The sequence below is a fragment of the Doryrhamphus excisus genome, linkage group LG9, assembly GCF_037039965.1.
Source record: "Doryrhamphus excisus strain RoL-2023G ecotype Guam linkage group LG9, RoL_Dexc_Guam_v1.1, whole genome shotgun sequence".
Lineage (NCBI taxonomy): Eukaryota > Metazoa > Chordata > Actinopteri > Syngnathiformes > Syngnathidae > Doryrhamphus > Doryrhamphus excisus.
Genome location: NC_136365.1, coordinates 20331202 through 20355566, shown reverse-complemented (window position 1 = coordinate 20355566; position 24365 = coordinate 20331202). Strand labels below are relative to the sequence as shown.

At 38.7% G+C, this 24365-nt stretch overlaps 2 protein-coding genes and 1 long non-coding RNA gene across 5 annotated transcripts in view; 1 reads left to right on the top strand and 2 right to left on the bottom strand.

Moving 5' to 3' along the window:
• Positions 1-2029: 2029 nt before the first annotated feature.
• On the bottom strand, positions 2030-3573 carry si:ch211-194g2.4 (uncharacterized). The gene is made up of 3 exons (XM_078793109.1): positions 3540-3573; positions 2841-2975; positions 2030-2767 (listed from the first exon to the last, which is right to left on the bottom strand). Exons 1-3 carry the CDS (start codon positions 3571-3573, stop codon positions 2514-2516), a joined length of 423 nt encoding a protein of 140 aa, XP_078649235.1. The 3' UTR covers positions 2030-2513.
• LOC131122958 (uncharacterized) overlaps positions 2185-24365 on the top strand; it is a 51589-nt gene continuing 29408 nt past the window's right edge. For both annotated transcript variants that reach the window (XR_013628150.1, XR_013628151.1), the window contains exons 1-4: positions 2185-2285; positions 5970-6116; positions 7002-7123; positions 9431-9591. This is a non-coding gene — a long non-coding RNA (uncharacterized LOC131122958). The remainder of the gene's footprint in view (positions 2286-5969; positions 6117-7001; positions 7124-9430; positions 9592-24365) is intronic.
• hhip (hedgehog interacting protein) overlaps positions 14924-24365 on the bottom strand; it is a 46023-nt gene continuing 36581 nt past the window's right edge. For both annotated transcript variants that reach the window (XM_058065310.2, XM_058065331.2), the window contains exons 12-13: positions 17445-17593; positions 14924-15722 (exon numbers count right to left, since the gene is read on the bottom strand). In XM_058065310.2, the coding sequence (XP_057921293.2) occupies positions 15526-15722; positions 17445-17593 (346 nt within the window). In that variant the 3' untranslated portion in view covers positions 14924-15525. The remainder of the gene's footprint in view (positions 15723-17444; positions 17594-24365) is intronic.

Here is a 24365-nt window from a genome sequence, read left to right as displayed (position 1 = left end):
GGCTTAATTTTCATTTTCAAACTCAAACAAATGAGATTTGAGTTCAATTCCACAGCATAGAAAAATAATATAATTTTTCTCTTTATTTTGCTGGGCCTGTGCATAATATTTGAATACATACTGCATGTGTATTTAAATAACAATGATATATAATGTGAATTATTATGTAATAAATGATGTAAAACATAATATTTTCTTGAATTATTTTATTATGTATGTATTATTTTGTATATTATATAATACTGTATAAAAACTACATTTGAATTCAAAAATATGAATATTATTACATTATAATAATAAAATTAGAGAATAATGTGCTCCAACATCAAATAACATATCTAGGGATGTCCGATAATTATCTGCCCAATATCAGTATCAAGACAGATATCGGTATCAGATCATGAAAATTGATATTTTGACCACTGAAGATATATCATGTCATGTTACACATATCGGTAGCCGCTGATATCGGAAATTGAGATTTGGACAATATCGATAATATCAGTTTTCAGCAAAATCTGTAATTATATGATATATATTTATTAATAATATCATAATGCAAATAGATTTACAGAATGTTTGTGTTGACATTTTAATATAATTAATACAATATATTAGTTAGAATAAGGATATTTTAATGTTTTGTTAATGTATAACTTTAATGAAATAATTATAACAAGAATAATTTATAATAATGTAACATTAAAAATATTTATAATATATAATATTTATAATAATGTTAAAAAATAATATAATACTATTACAAAATAACATATTAATAATAATTGTGTCATTATTTTTTTACATGGTTATCGGTATCCGCTGATATCAGAAATTGAGATTTGGATAATATCGATTATATCAGTTTTCAGCAAAAAAGCCAATATTGGGCATCCCTAATTATATGATATATATTTACAAATAATATCATAATGCAAATAGATTTACAGATTTATGTTTGTACCGACATTTTAATATAATTAATACAATATATTAGTTAGAATAAGGATATTTTAATATTTTGTTAACAAGTTAATAATTATAACAAGAATAATTTATAATAATGTAACATTACAAATATTTATAATATTTATAATAATATTAAAATAATAATAATTGTGGCATTATTTTGTTGTATAGTTTATGCTGTCAACAATATCATACAGTCATTCAAAAATAAAATAGACTATTTACAGCAACATTTGAAATATAAATGCACCCTATTTTTTAATCTATATTTTGTTTTTACGTAACTAAAGTTGACATCGCAGGTTAAGAAAAACATGTTTTTCTTTTTTTTTCTCAAGCTGCTACAGCTCCCTTGAAATCCTCTGGTGCCGCCCCCTCGGCTGGGGACAAACAGCTAGCCGATATTAATAAAACAAGACAAAGAAAGCAAGCGTGAGCGCAGGATATTAGCATCAATATTTTAGACGTTTATTTTGGCCAAAGTCGCCTTGCGCCTCCTTTTGCCAAAGGTACCGCTCCTCGCCAAAATGTGTCGTGTCATGTAAACAGCTGAGCAGAAAATAACATGCACATAAAAAAAATAAAAATAGGGACATTTCCACTCCATCCCGCAATTCACTTGTTGTTTTTTATTTGTTGCTGACATGTTTTTTTGTTTTTTTTTTGGTTTCTGTTTGGAATTACACCCATCTTGGTGTGAGGTCCCGTTCTGCGAGGGGGGCCTTGCTTGCTGCTTTGCTTTTATCTAAAATGTTTTCTATTTCTGCCTTTGTGGAGACACTTTGTGGAGCGCTTTTGGGAGAAAGAAACCAGGTTTTTCCTGCTTTTCTGAGGGCGAGCTGGGGGATTTTTCTCAGCATTGTGGTGAGATTTATTCGAGGAGGCTGCATTTTTCCCTGATTTGCCTCTTTGTTCTCGGTAAGTAGTTCCAGGTCCCCCCCGACTCACCACACACACATTATCTGAGTGTGTGTGTGTGTGGCGGGCGGCGGGTGGTGGTGGTGGGGGGGGGGGGGTTGGACGCGATGTGACACCTGCTGTTGGGATGAATAGGGTCAGTGGCAGGGCCCTCCAGCAGCTGCCAGGAGCCCCCACGCAGCACACATAGTGCCCCCTAGCAACGCCGCCCCTCATTACAGTTATTACTGCCACCCCTCCAGAGGAACATCAAAAACAAACTCGCAATCATTTCCGTGCGCTCTTTTCTCCGAACACAGGAAGGACTTTTCCAGACAAGAGATCTTGACCTGTCTACGCTCCCGCTTTCTCGCTGTGTGGTAGTCTGGCCCGGCAGTGACACAACAGAAGAAGGCGAGGTATGAAAACATTAAGTCTGGAAGGTTGGGATAGCGCAGGTGTCCACCACCAGAGGGCGGCCTTTTATTGAGAGATTATGATTTTAAAAAATGCGGAAAAGTACTCGGCTTTGCGTGGTTCTGCTCGTACGACAAGTTGGTCATCGGTCTATTAGCATCGGTATGCTAATGCTAGCTATTAAAATTCCCAAGCGGGTTTCGAGTGTGCCCAAAGTTCAGTCAAAGTTTTTATTTTGACCCTCTCTTGATGAGATTGTAGATGTTAGGATATAACAACGAGGATCTCCGAGCTCCCGATCTCTTGGAGAGTTTATAATTCAAATACAACGGGGGCTTAGCGTAGTGGGCGGCTCTCCTGGGCCAGCAGGTGTTCCCGTTGCCCGTGTAGGTCTTCAAGCACCGACAGGTGTACGAACCCTCTGTGTTGATGCACTGAGCGTGGCGGCTGCACCCGTGGGACCCTGTCAAGCACTCGTCCATATCTGCGGGGGGAGGGTACTGTTATGTCAAGAGCCAATTGTTACATAGTGTTGCTTTAAAGTGGAAGACAAGCACCTCGGCATTGAACCGAGCCCTGCAGCGTCCCCATGACAAAGCCCTCCTGGCACACGCACACAAAGCTGCCAAATGTGTTCTTGCATGTCCACCGGGGCGGGCACACGTCGACGTGGTGCTGACACTCGTTTATGTCTGCAACGTAAAAAACCACAACACAGTAGGGGTGTGTATTGGCAGGAATCTGGCGATACGATACGATATCACGATACTAGGCTCACGATACGATATATCACGATACTGTTAACAAGGCGATATTTCGGGTGCCATCACAGTGACTTTGAATGTTGCCCAGGCACGCCCAACAACAATTACCCCCTGCCCCCCAAAAGACCCAAATGACTACCTTGACCTTGACGGCAGTGCTTTGAAGCGAAAAGTGCTTTGAACAAGCAATGACCCAAAACACCCAGAACACGTCTCCCTCGGGTGGACTATATAAATGCCTGATGTCTCCTTCCAAATTCCTGACATTGACCCCGAAAGTAAATAAAAGTAACGATGGACGCATTCTTGTTTACAGGCAGCTGGAGGGCTACTTTTTCGACATAACCTTGAGGTCAAAAGGAGTACAGTCGTCCCTTGCTATCACCGTTCCAATATTGCACCCTCACTCAGTCACTGATTCGTGGTAGTTAAAAGTAGTTAAAACATTATTGAAAGATAAGTAATATGTAGTATTCTGCATCACTACATTACATTGACGAGACACCGCATTGAGTTGTCCTCCCATTCTGTGCGGAAGTGGTAAGTTTTAGCTTATTTAACAATGTGAACGCTAAGTAAGTAGCTTGGCATCATGCTAATATTGACGCCGTCTCTTTTGTCCCTCGAGTGGTCCTGTACTTCTGTAATGGCCGATGAATGAAGTAATATTGGAAGCAACGTGTGTCTACTAGTACATGTACTTGTACATGAGTTCCTTTTAAAACTTACTGCAGTTGTGTAGCATTTAGGTAAATTATGATTTTCTCTCAGTTTCAAGGATTGTTCCCAAGAATGTCCCTAATGGTCATGAGACTGGGGACAGGAAGGGTGGGCGGGGTCAGTGGGGGGGTATCATTACAGAACAGGAGTTGTCTGTGATGTGTATGCAAAGTTGAGGTACCTGTACAGGTTCTGTTGTCCGGGGCCAGGTGGAGGCCGGGGGGGCACAGACAACGCACCGTTCCTGCTCCAGTTCCTCCTCCAGTTCCTCCTCCTGCAGCCATCTGGCAACCAAACTGGCAACGCAGGGAAGCACATGTGGCTTGTCCTGGAAGAGAAACAGGCAAATGTATTATCTTATTTATTTTCATTGTATTTTTTGAACCTACACCTACTTAATATAGTGTTTATCATTTTTAAATATTTTTTGAAAGCGGCTTTGAACTTCAACTTAAACATCACCTTTTTCCAAGCACCGCATCGGCCATATTTGTGGAGTGTTTAACGGGGAAAGACAGAAAGAACATTAAAGCTTGTATCAATTTTGCCAGAAAGCATCTTCATGATGCCCAAGACCTTTGCGAAAATACTTTGTGTTCTGACGAAACAAAAGTTTAACTTTTTGGAAAGCTAATGCCCTGTTTCAGATAAAACATCATAGCAACAGTAAAATATGGTGGTGGTAGTGTGATGGTCTGGGGCTGTTTTGCTGTTTCAGGACCTGGAAGACTTGCTGTGAACTTTTTGGAGGGCGTGTATCCCATCATAGCAACAGTAAAATATGGTGGTGGTAGTGTGATGGTCTGGGGCTGTTTTGCTGCTTCAGGACCTGGAAGACTTGCTGTGAACTTTTTGGAGGGTGTGTATCCCATCATAGCAACGGCAAAATATGGTGGTGGTAGTGTGATGGTCTGGGGCTGTTTTGCTGCTTCAGGACCTGGAAGACTTGCTGTGAACTTTTTGGAGGGCGTGTATCCCATCATAGCAACAGTAAAATATGGTGGTGGTAGTGTGATGGTCTGGGGCTGTTTTGCTGCTTCAGGACCTGGAAGACTTGCTGTGAACTTTTTGGAGGGCGTGTATCCCATCATAGCAACAGTAGAATATGGTGGTGGTAGTGTGATGGTCTGGAGCTGTTTTGCTTTTTCACACCACTGTAGTCCTTGCAAGATTGCATTGAAGTGCCTATTAAGGTATCAGCATGTTCTATTGAAGAAGTGGGACTCACTGGTGCAGGTGTGTTCATCTACACTGAGCGTGTATCCAGGCTCGCAGTAACAGCGATAGCTACCTTGCGTGTTCATGCAGCGCTGGGAACACGGTCGTGCCGACAAACCGCACTCATTCGCATCTGGATGCATGAAACATTATTATTATTATTTTACCCCTGAGCAGCAAATTCAATGATGAATATAAATAAAGGACAAAAATAACTACCTTCATCACAGCGAGGCCCTTGATAGCCCACTCGGCATAAACACTTGTCCGGTGCCACACATTGTCCATGAACACAAGACTGCTTGCATAGTGCTGTGGACAACAAGTTAACAATCACAAAATTAGCATGTTAGCATGATTTTACTGGTATGATAATCGCATTAGTTATTGGTAATTTTAGTCCAGACTAATTTGAATATTTTTACTTTATTTTAAATATTCATTCATTTTCTGCCGCTTATCCCAGCCTTCTTCGGGCGAGAGGCGGGGTACACCCTGGACTGGTGGCCAGCCAATCACAGGGCACATATACGAGACAAACAACCATTCACACTCACATTCATACCTATGGACAATTTGGAGTCGCTAATTAACCTAGCATGTTTTTGGAATGTGGGAGGAAACCGGAGTACCTGGAGAAAAACCACGCATGCACGGGGAGAACATGCAAACTCGGGTGGGATTGAACTCGGGTCTCTGAGCTGTGAGGTCTGTGCACTAGCCCCACGACCACCGTGCAGCACTTTATTTTAAATATGTTTTTTAAAATTAATATAATTGAACTGTTTGTTTTTCCCACTGAAGCCAATAATGACATAATTTCTAATTTTACAATTTTATTAGCGTGAGGAGTATTATTTTTAATATATATATATTTTATATTTAATACAGAATAAACTAAATATGCCACTGCTTGTGGTTCAACCTAATAACGGTTGGTTTTGACTTACGCTGACAAACGCCGCTCACGTTCTTCCATCCCAGGCAACAAGAAGTCGTCTGCCCATAGCTGCAGATCCCAGGCCGGACTTGACCCAAAGGAGGCGCCCCCATTGCGTCCTCGTCTGACCTGCTGAGGAAAAATGTTATCACGACAACGAACGACCGAGTGACAAAATGTCTCCAGCCCGCGTAAGTGGAGCGCTCTTTGAAACACTATCGGGAGTTAAATGTGAAAGTGAAAATGCGGTAGTGCATAGGACATATCCCTGTGGGACGCCACACATATTAACATGCTTTACAAAGACATGGACCTAGTTTGGGTATTATCAAATGTTGACACAGATGTAAAAATCAGTCGAAAACTGACTGTTGATCTTGTTCAACTGATTTATTATTTTTTGTAAAGAGACAGGCGAATGTTCTAAACTCCTGTTTCCATGCCGGTGTCACACAAAGTTGGGACTAGCGACTATTTTCTTGAAACCTGTTTTCGGTTACTCGACTGACCAAATCACTATGAACCACACATAAACAGTTAGTAGTTTGGTCCGCAAAATATTGGAAAAAGGTACAAGGTACATCAATCGGATTGGGGAAAGGAATATTCCACCCCCGTAAATCCGATTATATGTTCATTCGGATTGGTGCTTTTCTTTCGGAATGATGTGCATACAAAGGTTAAATTCTTTCCGAAAATAAACCACATAAATGCCCATATTTGGGTCCTTGTATACGAGGATATTGAGACTGAATCAATCGGGCCTCGGCTGGTTGGACCCAAGCAGTGCAATCCGATTTGTTTCAGTCTTCCACAATGTCTGCATTTCGAACACCCGAAATTAGCATTTAGCATTAGCAACGGAAAACAATGAAATCCATAAATTTGTGTCTTCATGAAAATTCAGGTTTTCCTGGAAATTGAGCCTAATGAATTCCCAGACATAAATAGACTTTCTGAACAATAATGTCGGAGTATTACCTCATCTGATGACGAGCCAGTGAGATAGTAACGAGGTGCGCCATCACCAACAAAACTCGCCGCCCGAATCCGCTCATTTTCTTCCTCTGCCGCAGCTTTTCATCGAAGCCTCGAAGAACATAGCAGCCGCAGACGGTCAGCGCGGCGCAACGAGCCACACCTGAGAGCCTCGAAGTCAGTCTGCAGGCGTCCGTCCATGAGGCCAGAGGTGTTTGAGGTGAGAGGGGGTGGGTGGGGGGGGGGGCGCCGTGGTGTAATTGCAGGGTGGTGGAGGTGCGCTCACCTGGCAGGACAGCACAAATGAAAGACAACCTGGAAAACACAAAGTACACAAAAAGTATGCTCGGTTGACAGATAGGCGGTATATTTCAGTTAGGTTGTTTGTTGTGCGAGTTGGAGGTACATTTGAAGTTTTTTTTGTTTGTAGAAGAAATGCCATCTTATGTGAAAAGGCAACCTTTGTAGCAAAAATACGTTAAAAACCTGTAAAAATATCAAATCTAAGATAGTTTGACTTTTAGTTGATATTTTGTGAAAAATAAGGTTTTAAAGCATTCATTCATTCATTTTCTACCGCTTTTTCCTCACGAGGGTCGCGGGGGGTGCTGGAGCCCATCCCAGCTGTCATTGGGCCAGAGGCGGGGCACACCCTGGACTGGTGGCCAGCCAATCACAGGGCACATATAGACAAACAACCATTCACACTCACATTCATACCTATGGACAATTTGGAGTCGCTAATTAACCTAGCATGTTTTTGGAATGTGGGAGGAAACCGGGGAGTACATGCAAACTCCACACAGGGTGGAATTGAACCCTGGTCTCCTAGCTGTGAGGTCTGCGCGCTAACCACTCGAACACCGTGCCGCCTAAGCCATGTTTTGAAAAGCAAAAATGCACAAAAACATTAAACTTTTTTTTACTGTACAATTTTAATTTTAAGCATCTTATAATATGTTTTTGGTGTATGATAATAGTAATGGTTTATTTCATTTGAACAGAAATATGTTTATGGCTGTGCTATAAAAAAAACAAAACAAATTGCAAACCCACCCACACACAATAATTCAAAGGCATCATTCGTGAGCCAGCACTCTACAAAATGAATCCAAAATTAATCCCCAAAATGGAGGTCAGCCATTCATTCCTCCACACTTGGAAATATTGCCTATTCATTCCTTGATGGCGATACCGCCGCAGTGTTTTTGTGGCGACGCCTTCGCCACAGCGCTAATCCTTGTTTTTGGTACACAGGCTGCCAGTGTGCATGCTAATCTCTGCAAAGCTCTGTGTCGAATGGCTGCACCGACGCCCCGTACGCTGTGTACCGCCACGCTCGCGCTATCGCCGGCTAACAGCCATGGCGAGCTGGTGGAACGAAGAGACGCCTACGCCGGCGTGGAGGGACGGGGATCTCATGCAGATTCAGGCAAAACAAGCGTCTCCTATTAGGATCCAAACATTTACTCTCTTCTGCAGAGATTGGTTGTCCTCGCAGATCTTATTCAGCAGTTTTCATCTCGGTTGCCAAATATCGAGTTTGACTTTTTCATTTATATTTTTTTCATATTTCTTCCTTCTCGTCACACGTTAAAACAGGATAAAACCTTCAATTTGCGAACTCCACACAGAGATGGCCGAGGGTGGAATTGAACCCTGGTCTCCTAGCTGTGAGGTCTGCGCGCTAACCACTCGACAGCCGTGCCGCCCTAATAATAATAATAATAATAATTATTATTATTCGTCATTATTATTTTTAATACATATTTTTAATACAACTGAATAACCACATATACTTCCATTTTGTTCCTGAATAATGCTGTCAAAACAATATTGTTTATATTATTATTATTATTCATCATTATTATTTTTAATAATAATAATAATAATTATTATTATTAGGGCGGCACGGCTGTCGAGTGGTTAGCGCGCAAACCTCACAGCTAGGAGACCAGGGTTCAATTCCACCCTCGGCCATCTCTGTGTGGAGATAATAATAATAATTATATTATTATATAAATAATTATATAATAATTATATTATACAATAATAATAATAATAATAATTATTATTATTTGTATTATTATTATTAGTATAATAATAATTATTATACTAATAATAATAATAATAATAATTATTATACTACTATAATTACTACTATAATTACTATAATTATTATTATTAGTAGTAGTAGTAGTATTATAGTAGTAGTATTATTATATATTATTATATAATATATATGTATATTATTATTATATATTATATTATAGTTACAATAATATATTACAATACAAAAATAATAATAATTATCATTATTATTATTGGGGCAATTACTATTATTATTATTATTATTATTATACTAATAATAATTATTATTATTTTAACACATTGAATGTCATTATTGTGTTAGTGCTGGGAATATATCACTTTTCTGGCTAAATATAATGTTTTTTTTTCAAAATTAAAGTTCCTGTTAATAATACTTAAATGAAAAAATTTAATTTTTTTTTTGCTAACCATCTAGTTTGGACATAACCAAATCCTGGGGAGCGCCTTGACTGTTCACCCAGACACCCAGGCGATGCTCAACAGGAAGTGGGTGAAAGAGTGACTGGATCCCCGCCCCACTGGTGTTCCTGTGGGGGTCAAACAGTCTTGGTGGGACGACTCATCTACTTTGCTCAGGTATTTCCTCCATTTATCAGATATCTTTAAGGTACATTTTTTTTTGCTTATGTGCACCTGCGCGTATATCAGAACCAGACCACCGTTACAATAAAAACATTCAATTCCCTCCGGCGGCAGCAGCAGGTGCAGAAAGCCACTGGAAGGGAAATCGTTGAGTTTTGTGTCCGTTTAATAACGACTGCAAGCGAACCACCGACTTTTGATTTGATGTTCTTGCTGCAAAAAAACAAGGAGGGTTTAAAGAGGAAGTACATCATACAGCGGAGACGTGCTGTTCATCCGACATAGTTCTAGATATCTGCTGGAGAAGAGCGTGCCATAAACAGACTCAGCACTGAAACGGTTGAGATACGCTGGTCTAAAGCATTGTAACATCAATGTACTTAAAACATTTCTCTGCGGAACGCCCAAATTCTGATTTGGTTGTTTACTTTCGAAGGTGTTTGGAATTTCAGTTTGAAAGAATGAAGCCATTATGTCATGATAAAAATAAAAATAAAAATAAAAATAAAAATAAAAATATTAGGAAAGCAGGAAGTGAACAAATGTAACAGTTACTGATTGTAAAAGTACCAGATGGAGGGGTAGGATTTAATAAGCTTTGCTTCTTCCTACTCCTTTTGGACATGTGGAACTGTGAACTGATTATGGGATGAAAAAATTTAAAAATGTAAAAATTTAATTAAAATTTTAATTTAAAAATTTTTAATTTTTAATTTTTTTTATTTTTTAATAAAAAAAAATAGATGAGAACACGCCCTGGTTCTCTCCACACACCGCGACTCACAAAGAAACAAATCCAACAAACCTCTTGTCAATCAGTAAAAAAAATAAATAAAAATAATTCAAAAAGCAAAGAAAAATGGCCCATTCATTTTCAATTGGAAACATTTGGAATTTTTGATTTTTTTTTTTTTACTGTGAACTGATTATGGGATGCATTCAATTGTAATCAAAACAGCCATTCAAACAAAAACATGTCTATTTTCCAATACATGTCAATGGTATCTGTCCATGACCCTTGACCCCCATGAAGTATCGCGTGTATACAATATTACTGCATGCACTTCCAGCCATGTGAGTCCTGCAAATATTTGGTATACAGCCTGGTCGTGTTTACTCAGAGTACTAGGTTACACTGTTTGGGAGAGATAGCCGCACCAAGTCGACTTCCTTTGGGAGCAAAAACACGGAACGTTTTCCAAATGAAAAGTAACGATTCACGCAAGAGATAGCGTATAAAGTTGACATCATATAACACGATCGGGCCGTTCCGCTTGATGCAATTTGGAATGCATGTGAATACTGACAACTCGGTGTTGCGTTACTCCAAATATTGTAGTGTGTGTGAGTGTGTGTGAGTGTGTGTGAGTGTGTGTTAGTGTGTGTGTGAGGTGGAGGGAGTGAGGTGGGTGGTCTGTGCTCACTATCATTAAACAAGCCAAAAAACCTCATTGGTATTTTGAGAAGGAAATGAATATGGCCATCATGCGTGTGTGTGGCTGCATGCGTTAAAGTGCTTGTGTACTTCCGAAAATGGGGGTGGAGTGGAAAACCATCAGCCAGAACTCCTTTTCCATTTAAGCATGTTTATCAGCATCCTTTTCCAACATGGCTGGAGGGGAAAATACATCATGATCATTCAAGAAATGAACTAGTGAAATAGTACTTACTTAATAATCTTACTTCATCTTAATAAAAAAAAAGGTATACTTTGTATTTAAAAAAATGCATATATATGATGTGGTTGTGGGGAAAATTTTACGTATTAAATTATTTTTTCTTAAAATTAAATTTTATTAAATTTAAATTATTAAATAAATTAAATTTTATTGAAAATTTGGCAAAAATAGTATAGCTCTACTTGTAACCTCATTAAGATCCAAATGTATAAAAGATCAATTTGAGCTATTTTTCAAATTGTGATCAAGTCTGTACGCCGTACCTCAAAGAAATGTCATCCACTTGAATAAAATGCCGCACCTCCAATAGACACCTGCAGGGGGAAATACATTATGATCATTAAAGAAATGAACTTGCTAGTGAAATAATCTTACTTAATCTTAATAAAAATATAAGGTATACTTTGTATTAAAAAATTGCGTATGTATGATGTGGTTGTGGGGAAAATTTTACATATTAAATTAATTTTTATTAAAATTAAATTAATAATTTTATAAAATTTAAATTATTAAATAAATTAAATTGTATTTAAAATTTAGCAAAAATAGCATAGCTCTACTTATAATCTCATTAAGATCCAAATTTATAAAAAATAAATCATGTCTGTACGCCGCACCTCAAAGAAATGTCACTTGAATAAACAAATGCCGCGCCTCCAATAGACACCTCCTTTTTTGTCTGAGTATAAAAAATGGTAGAGACGAAGTAAGGCTGTAATTTTGCTTGCAAAAAATAATAAAAAAAAGGTATACTGTGAATAAAAATAAATAAATTGCGTATGTATGATGTGATTGTGTGGAAAATTTTACTGTTAAAATTTGACATTAAAAAAAATTCAATTTTTATACTGAAACTGTACTATTATAAATAATTGAAAAAAATACTCTGGATAATTTTTAAAAAATAATTTATAATACAAATGCATTAAATGGGTAATAAATACAATTAAAGACAAATAGACTTACCCCTTTGTCGATGCCTATTCCTCTCTGCAGTTGAGTAAGTACACCTCCAATGAGAAAACATGGTATACTTACCTTTCAAAAGCTTTGCATCTTCAAAATCTACAGGATTCTTGTCATATGTCGATGAAAATCAGAAGAGACCAATATTTGAGACATGCTATAAATTTTAATAGACATATTGATATTTCTGAAGAGAAAGAACATTACCCCCTAAGCTTTATTTACAATACAATGAATAAAAAATGGTCACATACAGTACAATGACAGAGAACTTAAATAATTATCTTATTTGTGTAACTACTTAAATAATGAAAAATGGTTATTCTATTCACACCATGCCGTCTCAGCAGCTACAATGCAACGTTCACATTAAGTGCTAACAAAAAAAACAACAACAAAAAAAAAAACAAACAAAAAACATATAGACCTTCTGTTATAATTCCGTTTTTGACTCGTTCAGACCAGGTAGACTTGATTTTTGTCAGCAAAAACACAAGTGAGGTGAACAAGAAATACATTTCAGAATAAAAGAATAAAACAAACAAACATGGATCTATAACAAATCAAAACCATACTTCAATAAGTGGAGACGGCACTTTAAAATGTGAAACTGTTCGTGATGTGGATGCGGATGATCGCAGTTGCCGTAGACGCTAACAAACGGGAGCGGATTTGTTCCTTTTTCGACGGTATTGTTGATCGTCTTCAAAAATTATAATGAGGCCGGAAATTACGGATGCAAGCATGTTGGGGAAGACTTTAAAGGGGACCTATTATGCTCAATATTCAACCCTTTGTATTGAATTGTGGACTACTATAGAGCAGCTACACACAATAACCCGCACAGATTTTTTTTTTGATTTTCCAGAATCTGCACCTATTCCTTTGATTTGTGCTTCCTGCCAAAACGATCTGTTTGAATGTATCCGCTGTGATTGGTCACACGCCCAAAGTGCTTCCTCACTATGAACCACATAAGGAAATCCATCCCTCTGTGACATCACAAAGAGGCACTTTTACCACACCCCTTCGAAACCCAGCATTTTGAGCCATCCCAAACTTCCAAATACACAAACCTTATCTGAAACTTAGGCATGGCTTAACAACACAATACAACATTGGAACTACATTTATAGGTCAGAAAAGCATAATAGGTCCCCTTTAAAGGAACAGTACACTTTTGGTGGAATTTTGCCCATCATTCACAATGGTTGTGTATAACATGAACACATTTTTGTTCCCTTTACTGTGCGTTCTACGAGTTACTATGAGCTAACTAACAATGCACATCATTAGAGATACCTATTTTTAGCATTTAAGGGCATTTAGATCAACAATACTATCTGCCCCAATGGCTGGACTGGACACAAAATTAAAAAAAAAAATTTTTTGACACCCCCCCCCCAAAAAATGCCAACAGTGTTGCATTGTTATTGTAGCAGCTAACACAAAAATGATATTTATCTGGCGGAGTAACACAACGCTTCACTCGCCGCTTGAAGAGTGGATGCCGAGCTCTCAATTTTGCTAGGAAGTTTTTTTTACCTGTTTTACCTGAGGACTTGTCATGTGCTGGAAGACACAGCCATCCCAATGAGAGCGGACATTGTTAAGTGTCAGGACGGAACAGTGTTGGTAATGTTTGAAATCATCAAAATATGGCAAAAATTAAAATTTTTAAAATAATTTTTTCAATTAAAAAATATATATATTTTTTAATAAATTTTTAAGAGGGCTTTGTGGGCTGCACGGTGGACGAGTGGTTACAGCTAGGAAACCCGAGTTTGCATGTTCTCCCCGTGCATGCGTGGGTTTTTTCCGGGTACTCCGGTTTCCCCCCACATTCCAAAAAAAAACATGCTAGGTTAATTAGCGACTCCAAATTGTCGATAGGTATGAATGTGAGTGTGAATGGTTGTTTGTCTGTATGTGCCCTGTGATTGGCTGGCCACCAGTCCAGGGTGTACCCGGACAGCTGGGATAGGCTCCAGCACCATCATGAGGATAATTGGTAGAAAATGAATGAATTAATAAATATTGTGTTAGCAATACCATGAGTGGTTAGCACGCAGGACACGCAGCAAGGGGACCCAAGTTCGATTCCACCCTCGGCCATTTCTGTGTGGAGTTTGCATGTTCTCCCCGTGCATGCGTGGGTTTTTTCCAGGTACTCCGGTTTCCTCCCACATTCCAAAAACATGCTAGGTTAATTAGCGACTCCAAATTGTCCATAGGTATGAATGACGACCAGTCCAGGGTGTACCCTGCCTCTCGCCCCAAGACAGCTGGGATAGGCTCCAGCACCTTCTGCGACCCTCGTGAGGATAAGCGGTATAAATTGAATGAATGAATAAGAAGGCTTTGTCGTCAAAATAGGTACCTCCCAATGATGTGCATTGTTAGCTATCTCATACTAACTCATGTTATTTCATTAGAATGCTCAGAAAAGGGAAATAAATGTGTTCATGTTCCACATAAAGATTGTGAATGATGGACAAAATTCCCGAAAGTGTTGTTTACCTTTAAGATGAAAAATCCGAAGATGCATGTGTGTTAAGTACAAGAACATGAAATGACACAAATGCTTTAGTGTAAAACGGCTTCCTATAAACAGCACTCTCTCCCATATATTATTACACTTACAAAAATAAACCCTCCTCTATCATAACAATAATGCTATATTTTTTATTCTTTTTTTTGTGTGTTTTTTTTTTATTTTTTTTATTTTTTTTTTTTTTAGCAATGCTAAGTAGTACTTAGTAAGCTCTATTGGGAATATACGTCCAGGCCAAGCTACCTCTTCTTCCCTTTTGCGGTTCGGAGTTTCAGTGTGTGACGTGACGGGAAGTTTGTTAGAACCGGAAGTGTGCAAAAAGGTGACGTGTCGGGTGTGAGTCCGTGCAAGGTTGGAAGAGTCAGGTTTCTTCTGTGTCCAACGGTCAAGAACCGCTCTGGTCTACTGAAGTCGTGATGACATCATCATCATCGGCGTGTGTAGTCTCCGGGTTTCAAACAATGACCGCTCCTTTTTTTTTTTTTGTTATTGTCCAGAAAGAGAGCAGAAATGTCAAATCATGTGACTGTTCTGGTTCCGGTACGAGTTAAGTAGCTTATCGAGTCCAATTCCGACACTTAAAGGTCTGGTGATGGTGGATGAAAGGCAGCTGAGATGGACCATCCGGTGTTTTTTTTTTTTTTTTGTGCGGGCCAAATTAAGGAGACCTCGTTGGAGTCTGCTGGTGTTGCTAGGTAGATTTGTGTCTGGGTTTGAAAGTGGTCACCTCTATACGATGTAGCTGGTCAGGTCGAGGAGGTATGAGGTCATGTCGATGATGTGGTCCAGTATGCCGTCTTTCTCCTGGTCGTTGGGCATGCCCCGTTCGCTCTTCTCACACTGGGCGCCCGAGTAGCCGCTCTTGCACAGGCACTTGTTGGGCTCCACGCAGACGCCGCCGTTGCGGCAGGCCGGTTCGCATTTGGCTGGAGACGGAGACAAAAACGAGGAGGTGGCGATGATGTTATGGTCAAGGTTCTTGTGCCAACATAGAAGACGATAGACCGCTACGTTTCCTGGAGTTCCTCCTTTTCTCCTAAAATTTGTCACCAAGGAATATTACCCATCCATCGCCCACTCCACAAAGGGAAAATATTAAAAAGTCATAATTTTCTGAGAATAATGGCGTAATATTATGAAGTTTAACTAGTAAAGAAAAAATAGACATGTGGATAAAACACATTAAGATATAATAATATTATTTATATTTATATATTAATTTATATTAATTATATTTATATATTTTATTTATTTTATTTAATATATTTTATTTATATATTAATATTAAGAGAAACAAACAAAACAACACATAAAGTTGTAATTTTTGTTTATATTAGGATGCGGAAAAAGTTGTAACCTTATGAGAATAAAGTCAAATAAAAGTAAAATATTATGAGAATAAAGTCAAATAAAAGTAAAATAGGGGAATAAAGTCACAAGTACAAGAAGAACGTTGAAAAGAAACCCAGCAGGAATAGAAAAAAACAGCTGTAATTTTCCAAGAATAAAGTCAAAATATTTAGAGATAAAAAGTTGCAATTTTATGAAAATAAACTTGTAATATTATGAGGCAAAGTTGTCATTTTAGTTTAAATATTATAGAAAAATATGTATTTTTAAGTAATATATGAGAATAATGTTGTAATATTATGAACACGCCCCCAGTAGCATCAAGTTTAACTAGTAAAGAAAAAATAGACATGTGGATGAAACACGGAATATTATAAGAAACAAACAAAACAACAAATAAAGTTGTAATTTTTTTATATTAGGATGCGGAAAAAGTTGTAACCTTATGAGAATAAAGTCAAATAAAAGTAGAATATTATGAGAATAAAGTCACAAGTAGGAGAAGAACATTTACAAGAACGTTGAAAAGAAACCCAGCAGGAATAGAAAAAACAGGCGCAATTTTACAAGAATAAAGTCAAAATATTTAGACAAATTACAAGAATAAAGTCAAAATATTTAGAGAAAAAAAGTCGCGATTTTATGAGAATAAACTTGTAATATTATGAGGAAAAGTTATGTCATTTTAGCTTAAATATTAAGGAAAAATATATATATTTTTAAGTCATATACAAGAATAATGGCGTAATATTATAAATACCCTCCTGCCGTCTTTTTAGTAGCATCAAGTTTAACAAGTAAAGAAAAAATACACATGTGGATAAAACACTGAATATTATGAGAAACAAACAAAACAACAAATAAAGTTGTAATTTTTTTTTATATTAGGATGCGGAAAAAGTTGTAATCTAATGAGAATAAAGTCAAATAAAAGTAAAATATTATGAGACACCCCTGCTAGCTAATGTTAGTTGCTAAACTAGACTAAATTAGCGGACGACAAACATGGGCATAACATTGTTAACTAATGTTCGTTGTACGTTTGAATGTTGGTGGGTGGCACTTATTTTCCACCAGTACTCCCTTGCCTCTCACGGCCACCCTGACAGTTCACCGCGTTCCCCCCCCAGGGGGCCCGCCCCACTAATTGAGAAGCACTGTAGAGAAATACAATGTGTCCAAAACACGTCTCCTTGGTTGAAAGTAGTCATGTCTGCTGTCAGAGCTTTTAAATAAAAATAAGTTTACTGGCATAAAAAGTGTCCAAAATAACAAAACAAGCGGCAAAAGAGCCTCACCGATGCGGCAGAAGGGCCCCTCCCAGCCGGGGCTGCAGCAGCACTTGCCGATGGGGGTGCAGTGTCCGTTTTTGCAGTGCCGGGAACAAGCTGTCATCAGCAGCTCTGGAGGTTCCACCTGACGCTGGCACTCCTTGGGGGCCAGGGGCCTGGAACAGTGGGGAGGGGGAAGAAAAGTCAATTTGTGTGTGTGGGGGGGGGGGGGGGGGATTATCAATAGAACATTTAAAAGTTGCTTTTAGGACTACAGTCATCCCTTGTTTATTGTAGGATTCAATATTGAACTTTGGGTTAATAATTATTATTTATTTATTACATTTATAAATATTTTATAATTTATTTATTTTAAATACTTTATTTATTTATTATTATATTATATATATGTATAATAAATGAAAATAAATAACTTATTCATGAATTTAATTTATAAATAATTTTATAAATTATTTTATAACAAACAATATTGATATTGTCACTATATTGGCGGTTATTATCAACCATTATAACCATGATGATAACCATTTTATATATATATATCAATTATAATTATATTACATATATTTTTATATATTATAATATATATAGTATATTAATTATGATTTATTTATTACATTTATGAATTATTTATAATGTATTTACTTTAAATAATTTATTTATTTATTATTATATTATATATATAATAAATAATTAAAAAATTATCAATTTAATAATTTTATAAATTATTTTATACAAAAATAAATAGGAAAAAAAACTTAAACTATAATAGGAAAGCAGGACGTGAACAAATGTAACAGTTAGTGATTGTAAAAGTACCAGATGGAGGGGTAGGATTTAATAAGCTTTGCTTCTTCCTACTCCTTTTGGACATGTGGAACTGTGAACTGATTATGGGATGCATTCAATTGTAATCTGATGCATACCCAACCTAATTTTCCCTAAAATATTTAATTATTTTTTTTTCTCATAAGATATATGACTTAAAGAAATATTTTTTCCTTAATATTTAAACTAAAATGACATAACTTTTCCTCACAATATTGCAAGTTTATTGTCATAAAATTGCAACTTTTTTCTCTAAATATTTTGACTTTATTCTTGTAAAATTACAGCTGTTATTTCTACCATTACCATTACCATTATGAAACCTAGCCTTGTATCCGTGTTCTAAAATGTGACTTTCATCCTCCCCATTCGCTCCATCCTGAAATCCTCATAGCGGAATAAAAAGAGCATTAAAAATCAAGAGGCGGCTTCAGATCTAAACCAGGCCGACCACGCGTCCAACTTCACAGCAGCACATGGTTAAGAGCCTTGATTAAAAAAAAAAAAAACAGGGACATGTTGTGATCATTCCGCATTAAGACAAAACACTAAGACACGCACATTAGCTAAGTAATTATTCCCTATCACGCGCTCGTACAAATCTGGAAGTAATATGGCAACGTGTATAATCATGTTCAAATGTGGAACGTTTTGTCAGCGGCTGCCTGTTCGCCACACACGTTTGTCGGATTCATTGTTGTTAGTGGCTAACGAGGCAACGCAGGGTGGATTGGGGGGGGGGGGGGGGGGGTAGGATGAGGCGGCGATGCCAATAACCCGGGAATGGTAACTGGACTCCCGGGGTACTGACGCTGGTATCAGGAGTATAGGAATTGTGGTCGGTTAAAACAGGCTTCATCAATCATTGCTGCGGAGTGTTGGTTGGGAGGGGGGGTGGGGTGGGGGGTGGTAGCAAATGGTCACTCTGCAGCAGTCGAAACTGAAAAGTGGAGATAGGATTTAAGACCTGACGACCAGAGAGATCCTGTTGTAGATTAAAGCTGGCGCCAGCGTTTATTTTCATTTACCTAAAGCACTTCAAAAAGGAATTGAGTAGACTCTATTTTTCTGTGCTAATGCTTACATAGACTCTCTTGAATGCTTACATTTATTAGACAAGAACGGTTCTGAAAGACGAACGACCAAGGGCGGTGATAAAACGAAAATTTGGGACAAAATATATATCATATATTTATGTGCTATTCCCTTGCATGTACTGTCATCACTGCATAACCACCAATGAAAATATGTTTTATTGTGGTTTTTTTTTTACTTTTTTTTTAAGATTTAACGACTGCTGTGCTACTCGCTGCGAGTATCGAGTCATAACACCATCAAGAAACGATAAGAAACGATGAACTCGGATAATAAATGTCATGTGTTGACGTATATTGTAATAAATAATTAAAAATAATTATTTTTTTTCCAATTTTTATTATTATTTTTTATTTAATTAAATTCAATTAATTTAAATTTTTTAAATTTATTTAATTACTTTTTAAAATAATATATATATATTTTTAACCAGGTGGCTAAATGTGAAGAAATCTTTAAATAAGGATGTCTTAACCGGTCTTAGTCGCACTTCCAAGGGAGTACAGCGAGGAGCGCTTGATTTGCTCACCCTGAGTTATGTTGTTTTTGTATGCTTTGTGGAAACAGACTGTTTCTGTACGTATTTTCTTAGCAATATCATGGAAGAGTTTTTGCATCATCACATTGATGAAACGCTGAACTGTGCGAGGCTGCACGGAGGTCGAGTGGTTAGCACTCTTAGACCTCACAGCTAGGAGAATGGAGTTCAAACCCCCAAAAGTTTGCATGTTCTCCAGTTTTCTCCGAGGACCCCTGTTTCCTCCAACATTCCAAAAACATGCTAGGTTAATTAGCGACTCCAAATTGTCCATAGGTATGAATGTGAGTGTGAATGGTTGTTTGTCTATATGTGCCCTGTGATTGGCTGGCCACCAGTCCAGGGTGTACCCCGCCTCTTGCCTGAAGAAGACAGCTGGGATAGGCTCCAGCACCCCCGCGACCCTCATGAGGATAAGCGGTAGAAAATGAATGAATGAATGATGTTTTGCAAATTTGGAGTGGTCAGACCGGAGCAGGAGGGGATAGAGAAGAAGAAAAAAGAAAGGAGGGAGTGAATTTTTAGACAAAATGTCTAAACAACGATGCCACAACGATGTTACTCCGGTTTCCTCCCACATTCCAAAAACATGCTAGGTTAATTAGCGACTCCAAATTGTCCATAGGTATGAATGTGAGTGTGAATGGTTGTTTGTCTATATGTGCCCTGTGATTGGCTGGCCACCAGTCCAGGGTGTACCCAGACAGCTGGGATAGGCTCCAGCACCCTCCACGACCCTCGTGAGGATAAGCGGTAGAAAATGAATGAATGAATGAATGAATGAACTGTGCGATGGAAGGCGGAGGCGGGGTCGATTCTCATGCTCCCATCAGCACCCGACTCCAGACTCCATCCCTTAGGCTGGCTTTTGTCGTTGTATGCAGTAGTTTTTAAAAAGGAAGGGAAAGATGGAGGAAAAATAGAAAGAGTCCCTGGAGTATTGTGTGGGTTGTGGGGTTGGGGGCGTGGGGGCGGCGGTGGCGGTCTGTGGCTAACACTGTTAATAGCAGGCAAGGGGTCAGCAGCGCAACTAAACAGTCTGTACGACTGCCAGGGTGGCTGTGAAAACAGCACCTGCTGGTAGCGCCACTTGACAAAGGCAGCTGGGTCAACAGCCACTGTGGGAATTTATCAACTTTGGGAGGGGTGGCGGTGCTGCAATGTGTGAGGGAGCCAGGGGAGTGGGGAGAAGGGGGCCACGCTGCTCGCTCATGAGCTCGTCACATGAACATGAAGCTTGGTGATGCTACGTAAAAAGCTGACTTAGGCTACGATATTGATATGATACTCGTACTAGTTTGTAATTAGCATGTTTGCTATCAGGACGTGCTTGATTGACATGACGTGTACGTGAGAAAAAACGCAGTGGAGTGATGTATATTGTGCACCCCCAACAATGGCTTCATCAAATGTCCCCGTGTGGTCTCTTTTGGCGTTTTGTCATCGGGCAACCATTGTTCGGGGGTCCCGTCTTTTGTAGCTTTATTCCTTATTTTAATTGTGCAAGAAATTTACTGTGTATTGTAGGAGTTGGGGCTATTCAGGCCGGAAAGACGACAAGGAACAACAGCGGAGATGGAGGAAGATTTAAGAGGGACGGGAAAATAAAAGGCTTTTTTTTTTTTTTTTTTTTGTTTTGTTGCTACACTATGCTGGGAGCTAGCATATCTCGCGCTCACACAGACTCACAGATGTGCATGTTTGCATGTACTCCACCGCCCACGCCGTTTATATCTGTACACAACGTAAACAGAGGCGCTAGCATAAACATGCGTAATGTATATAGTACGTATATAAACAAATAGCTGTAGTCCCCTTCTCGTGCAAACACGTAAAATATAATCAACTGGTATGCTAACGGTCTTAGTAGCCACGTTTTTTCTCTTTCCGAATGACCTTTCCGAAAGCAATGGTATCCATGGAAAGGAATATTCCAATGGCGTGTCTACATGAGGCGCTATAATCAACCAGAATAGTCAATGGGGCATGCCCAGTAAAACGTAAACACCAACATCACGTGATACCGACTTCCTCCAGTTTTTCTTTCACTTGTCGGAATAACTCCGTATTGCCAGTTTTTCCTTCGTTCCGGTCTTGGAATTTAGTTTGAATCAAAAACAAACTTTCCTTAGCAGTCCAGTGCCGATTGCTCACCTCCATTTTTTTTTTTAAATCGAAGAACGTCTGGAGCTGCGTGTTACGAAAGAACGCCAATTCCAATTCCATTCGGGTTATTTGCTCAAACGGAAAGAATGTAACCTTTGTATACACCTCATTCCCAAAGAAAAGCGCCAATCCGAATGAATATATAATCGGATTCACAGGGGTGGAATATTCCTTTCCCCAATCCGATTGAGGTATCTTGTACCCGCTCAATCATAAAGTTGTCAGACTGCGTTCTTTTTCTTCTTCTGTTGTTTATTGGCGGTTGGCAAGCAGCTTTGGTGTGCATTAGCGCCATCTGTGGAACAGAATCTAAACCCTTCTATACGCCATTCACAAGTCCACTTTTATTTAAAAAGAAAATACATATCTATATAAAACATGTGCCGAGCTTAATTATAAAATATTAGAAAGTTTATTTTTGATTCAAACTAAATTTCAAGACCGGAACGAAGGAAAAACTGGCAATACGGAGTTATTCCAACAAGTGAAAGAAAAACTGGAGGAAGTCGGTATCACGTGATGTTGGTGTTTACGTTTTACTGGGCATGCCCCATTGACTATTCTGGTTGATTATAGCGCCGCATGTAGACACACCGTTGGAATATTCCTTTCCATGTATACCATTGCTTTCGGAAAGATTCCATTCGGAAAGATAAAAACTCCCCATGTAAACGTGGCTAATGAATGATATCACGATAGAAACTTTGATATGTGAGCAAGTATCGTAGCATCGTGATGCATTTGAGTGCTGCCATTCATCAGTCAGGTGATGTTTATTCTATATGTATGAACTGGACCTACATGCGGTATCAAGGATCGACGGCATCCCTCAGAGAAACTATGTCCGCACCGCTCTACAGTTTCAAATCAAAGACATTCCGATTATTTTCCCGAAAGATGTTTTTTTTTCAGTGTTATCCTCGCTGTGACTTGTCAGCAAACGCGTCGGATTTGAACTCAGAGCAGCCAAAAAAATGCTTAACGCAAACGAAACGGCTGGAATGAAATATCTCCTGTTAAATGAAGAGAGACAGATGAAGTAGAAAAAGCAGACTGGGAATCAAACTTGAAATATGTATGCTGCTGATCAGTCGCGGGTGACGACAGTGCCACCCAAGCATTAGAGCGATTAATTATGCCGCAGATGTTTCAAAGGGTCCCAGATGACTCGGTTCTTATTTATGTTTTCTGGCGTGAGCCCTGGATGCATTTACACCCCCCCTTCAAGATCCCCCCCCCATCCCCCATCAGAACAATTCTTTCCACCGTCAACTGGACTTGTTTAGTCTGCAGAGCCTGTAGCGTCGGAGTCCTTGACTCCTGATCCGTTCAGGCTTTGGTTATTCGGATCTTCTCATAAGCAGGTTCTCGGCTAAAGTTTAAGGATAGCATCCCGCTATGAGCTTTAAATTTGGGAACACAGAAGGGAAAAATGAGGAACCGTTTGCTAAAGCTGCTAAAAAAAAAAAAAAAAAAAAAAAAAAAAGGGCCCACAGGGGAAACATTAGCCATAAAATCCCTCAGCCGTGTTTGTGTAAACATGTCACGGCCAGATGACTTCATTTCGAGGTATTTGTTTGTCAGTCGAAGTGCGCCTTCGATAATAAATAGGCCACCATGCATTGAGACCTACTGAGCGTGTGCGGTTGTAAAACAAAGCAAGACAAACAGCGAGGCTGTTGGTGGTTGGCGGTTTCTCAGTGTGATTGAAATAATCACATTCTGACGACGGTTAGGCTTTACAGTATGTTCCAATTACCTCCACATCTGCCTGCCCGTAAATCCACCAGTCGTCTGCCGTGTTACCTCGGAAAAGTCAGCGTCCTTGTCCGGAATTTTTCTGCTCATATGTGACTTATATCTGATGTTTTCATGTCAATAGCCACGAGTTTTTCCTCTTTCTGAATGACCTTTCCGAAAGCAATGGTATACATGGAAAGGAATATTCCAATGCGGCGCTATAATCAACCAGAATAGTCAATGGGGGCATGCCCAGTAAAACGTAAACACCAACATCACGTGATACCGACTTCCTCCAGTTTTTCTTTCACTTGTCGGAATAACTCCGTATTGCCAGTTTTCCTTCGTTCCAGTCTTGAAATTTAGTTTGAATCAAAAACAAACTTTCCTTAGCAGTCCTTAGATTCTGTTCCACAGATGGCGCTAATGCACACCAAAGCTGCTTGCCAACCGCCAATAAACAACAGAAGAAGAAAAAGAACGCAGTCTGACAACTTTCCGATTGAGCGGGTACAAGATACCTCAATCGGATTGGGGAAAGGAATATTCCACCCCTGGGA

Bases quoted from the DNA above. Each gene is read 5' to 3' on its own strand.
- si:ch211-194g2.4 (XM_078793109.1), bottom strand. From the start codon at position 3,573: ATGGGAGGACAACTCAATGCGGTGTCTCGTCAAT. The intron at 2,976-3,539 runs GTAATGTAGTGA...TTTACGTTGCAG, and splicing joins CAATGCGGTGTCTCGTCAAT to ACATAAACGAGTGTCAGCAC. The intron at 2,768-2,840 runs GTGCTTGTCTTC...CTCCCCCCGCAG, and splicing joins GGGCTCGGTTCAATGCCGAG to ATATGGACGAGTGCTTGACA.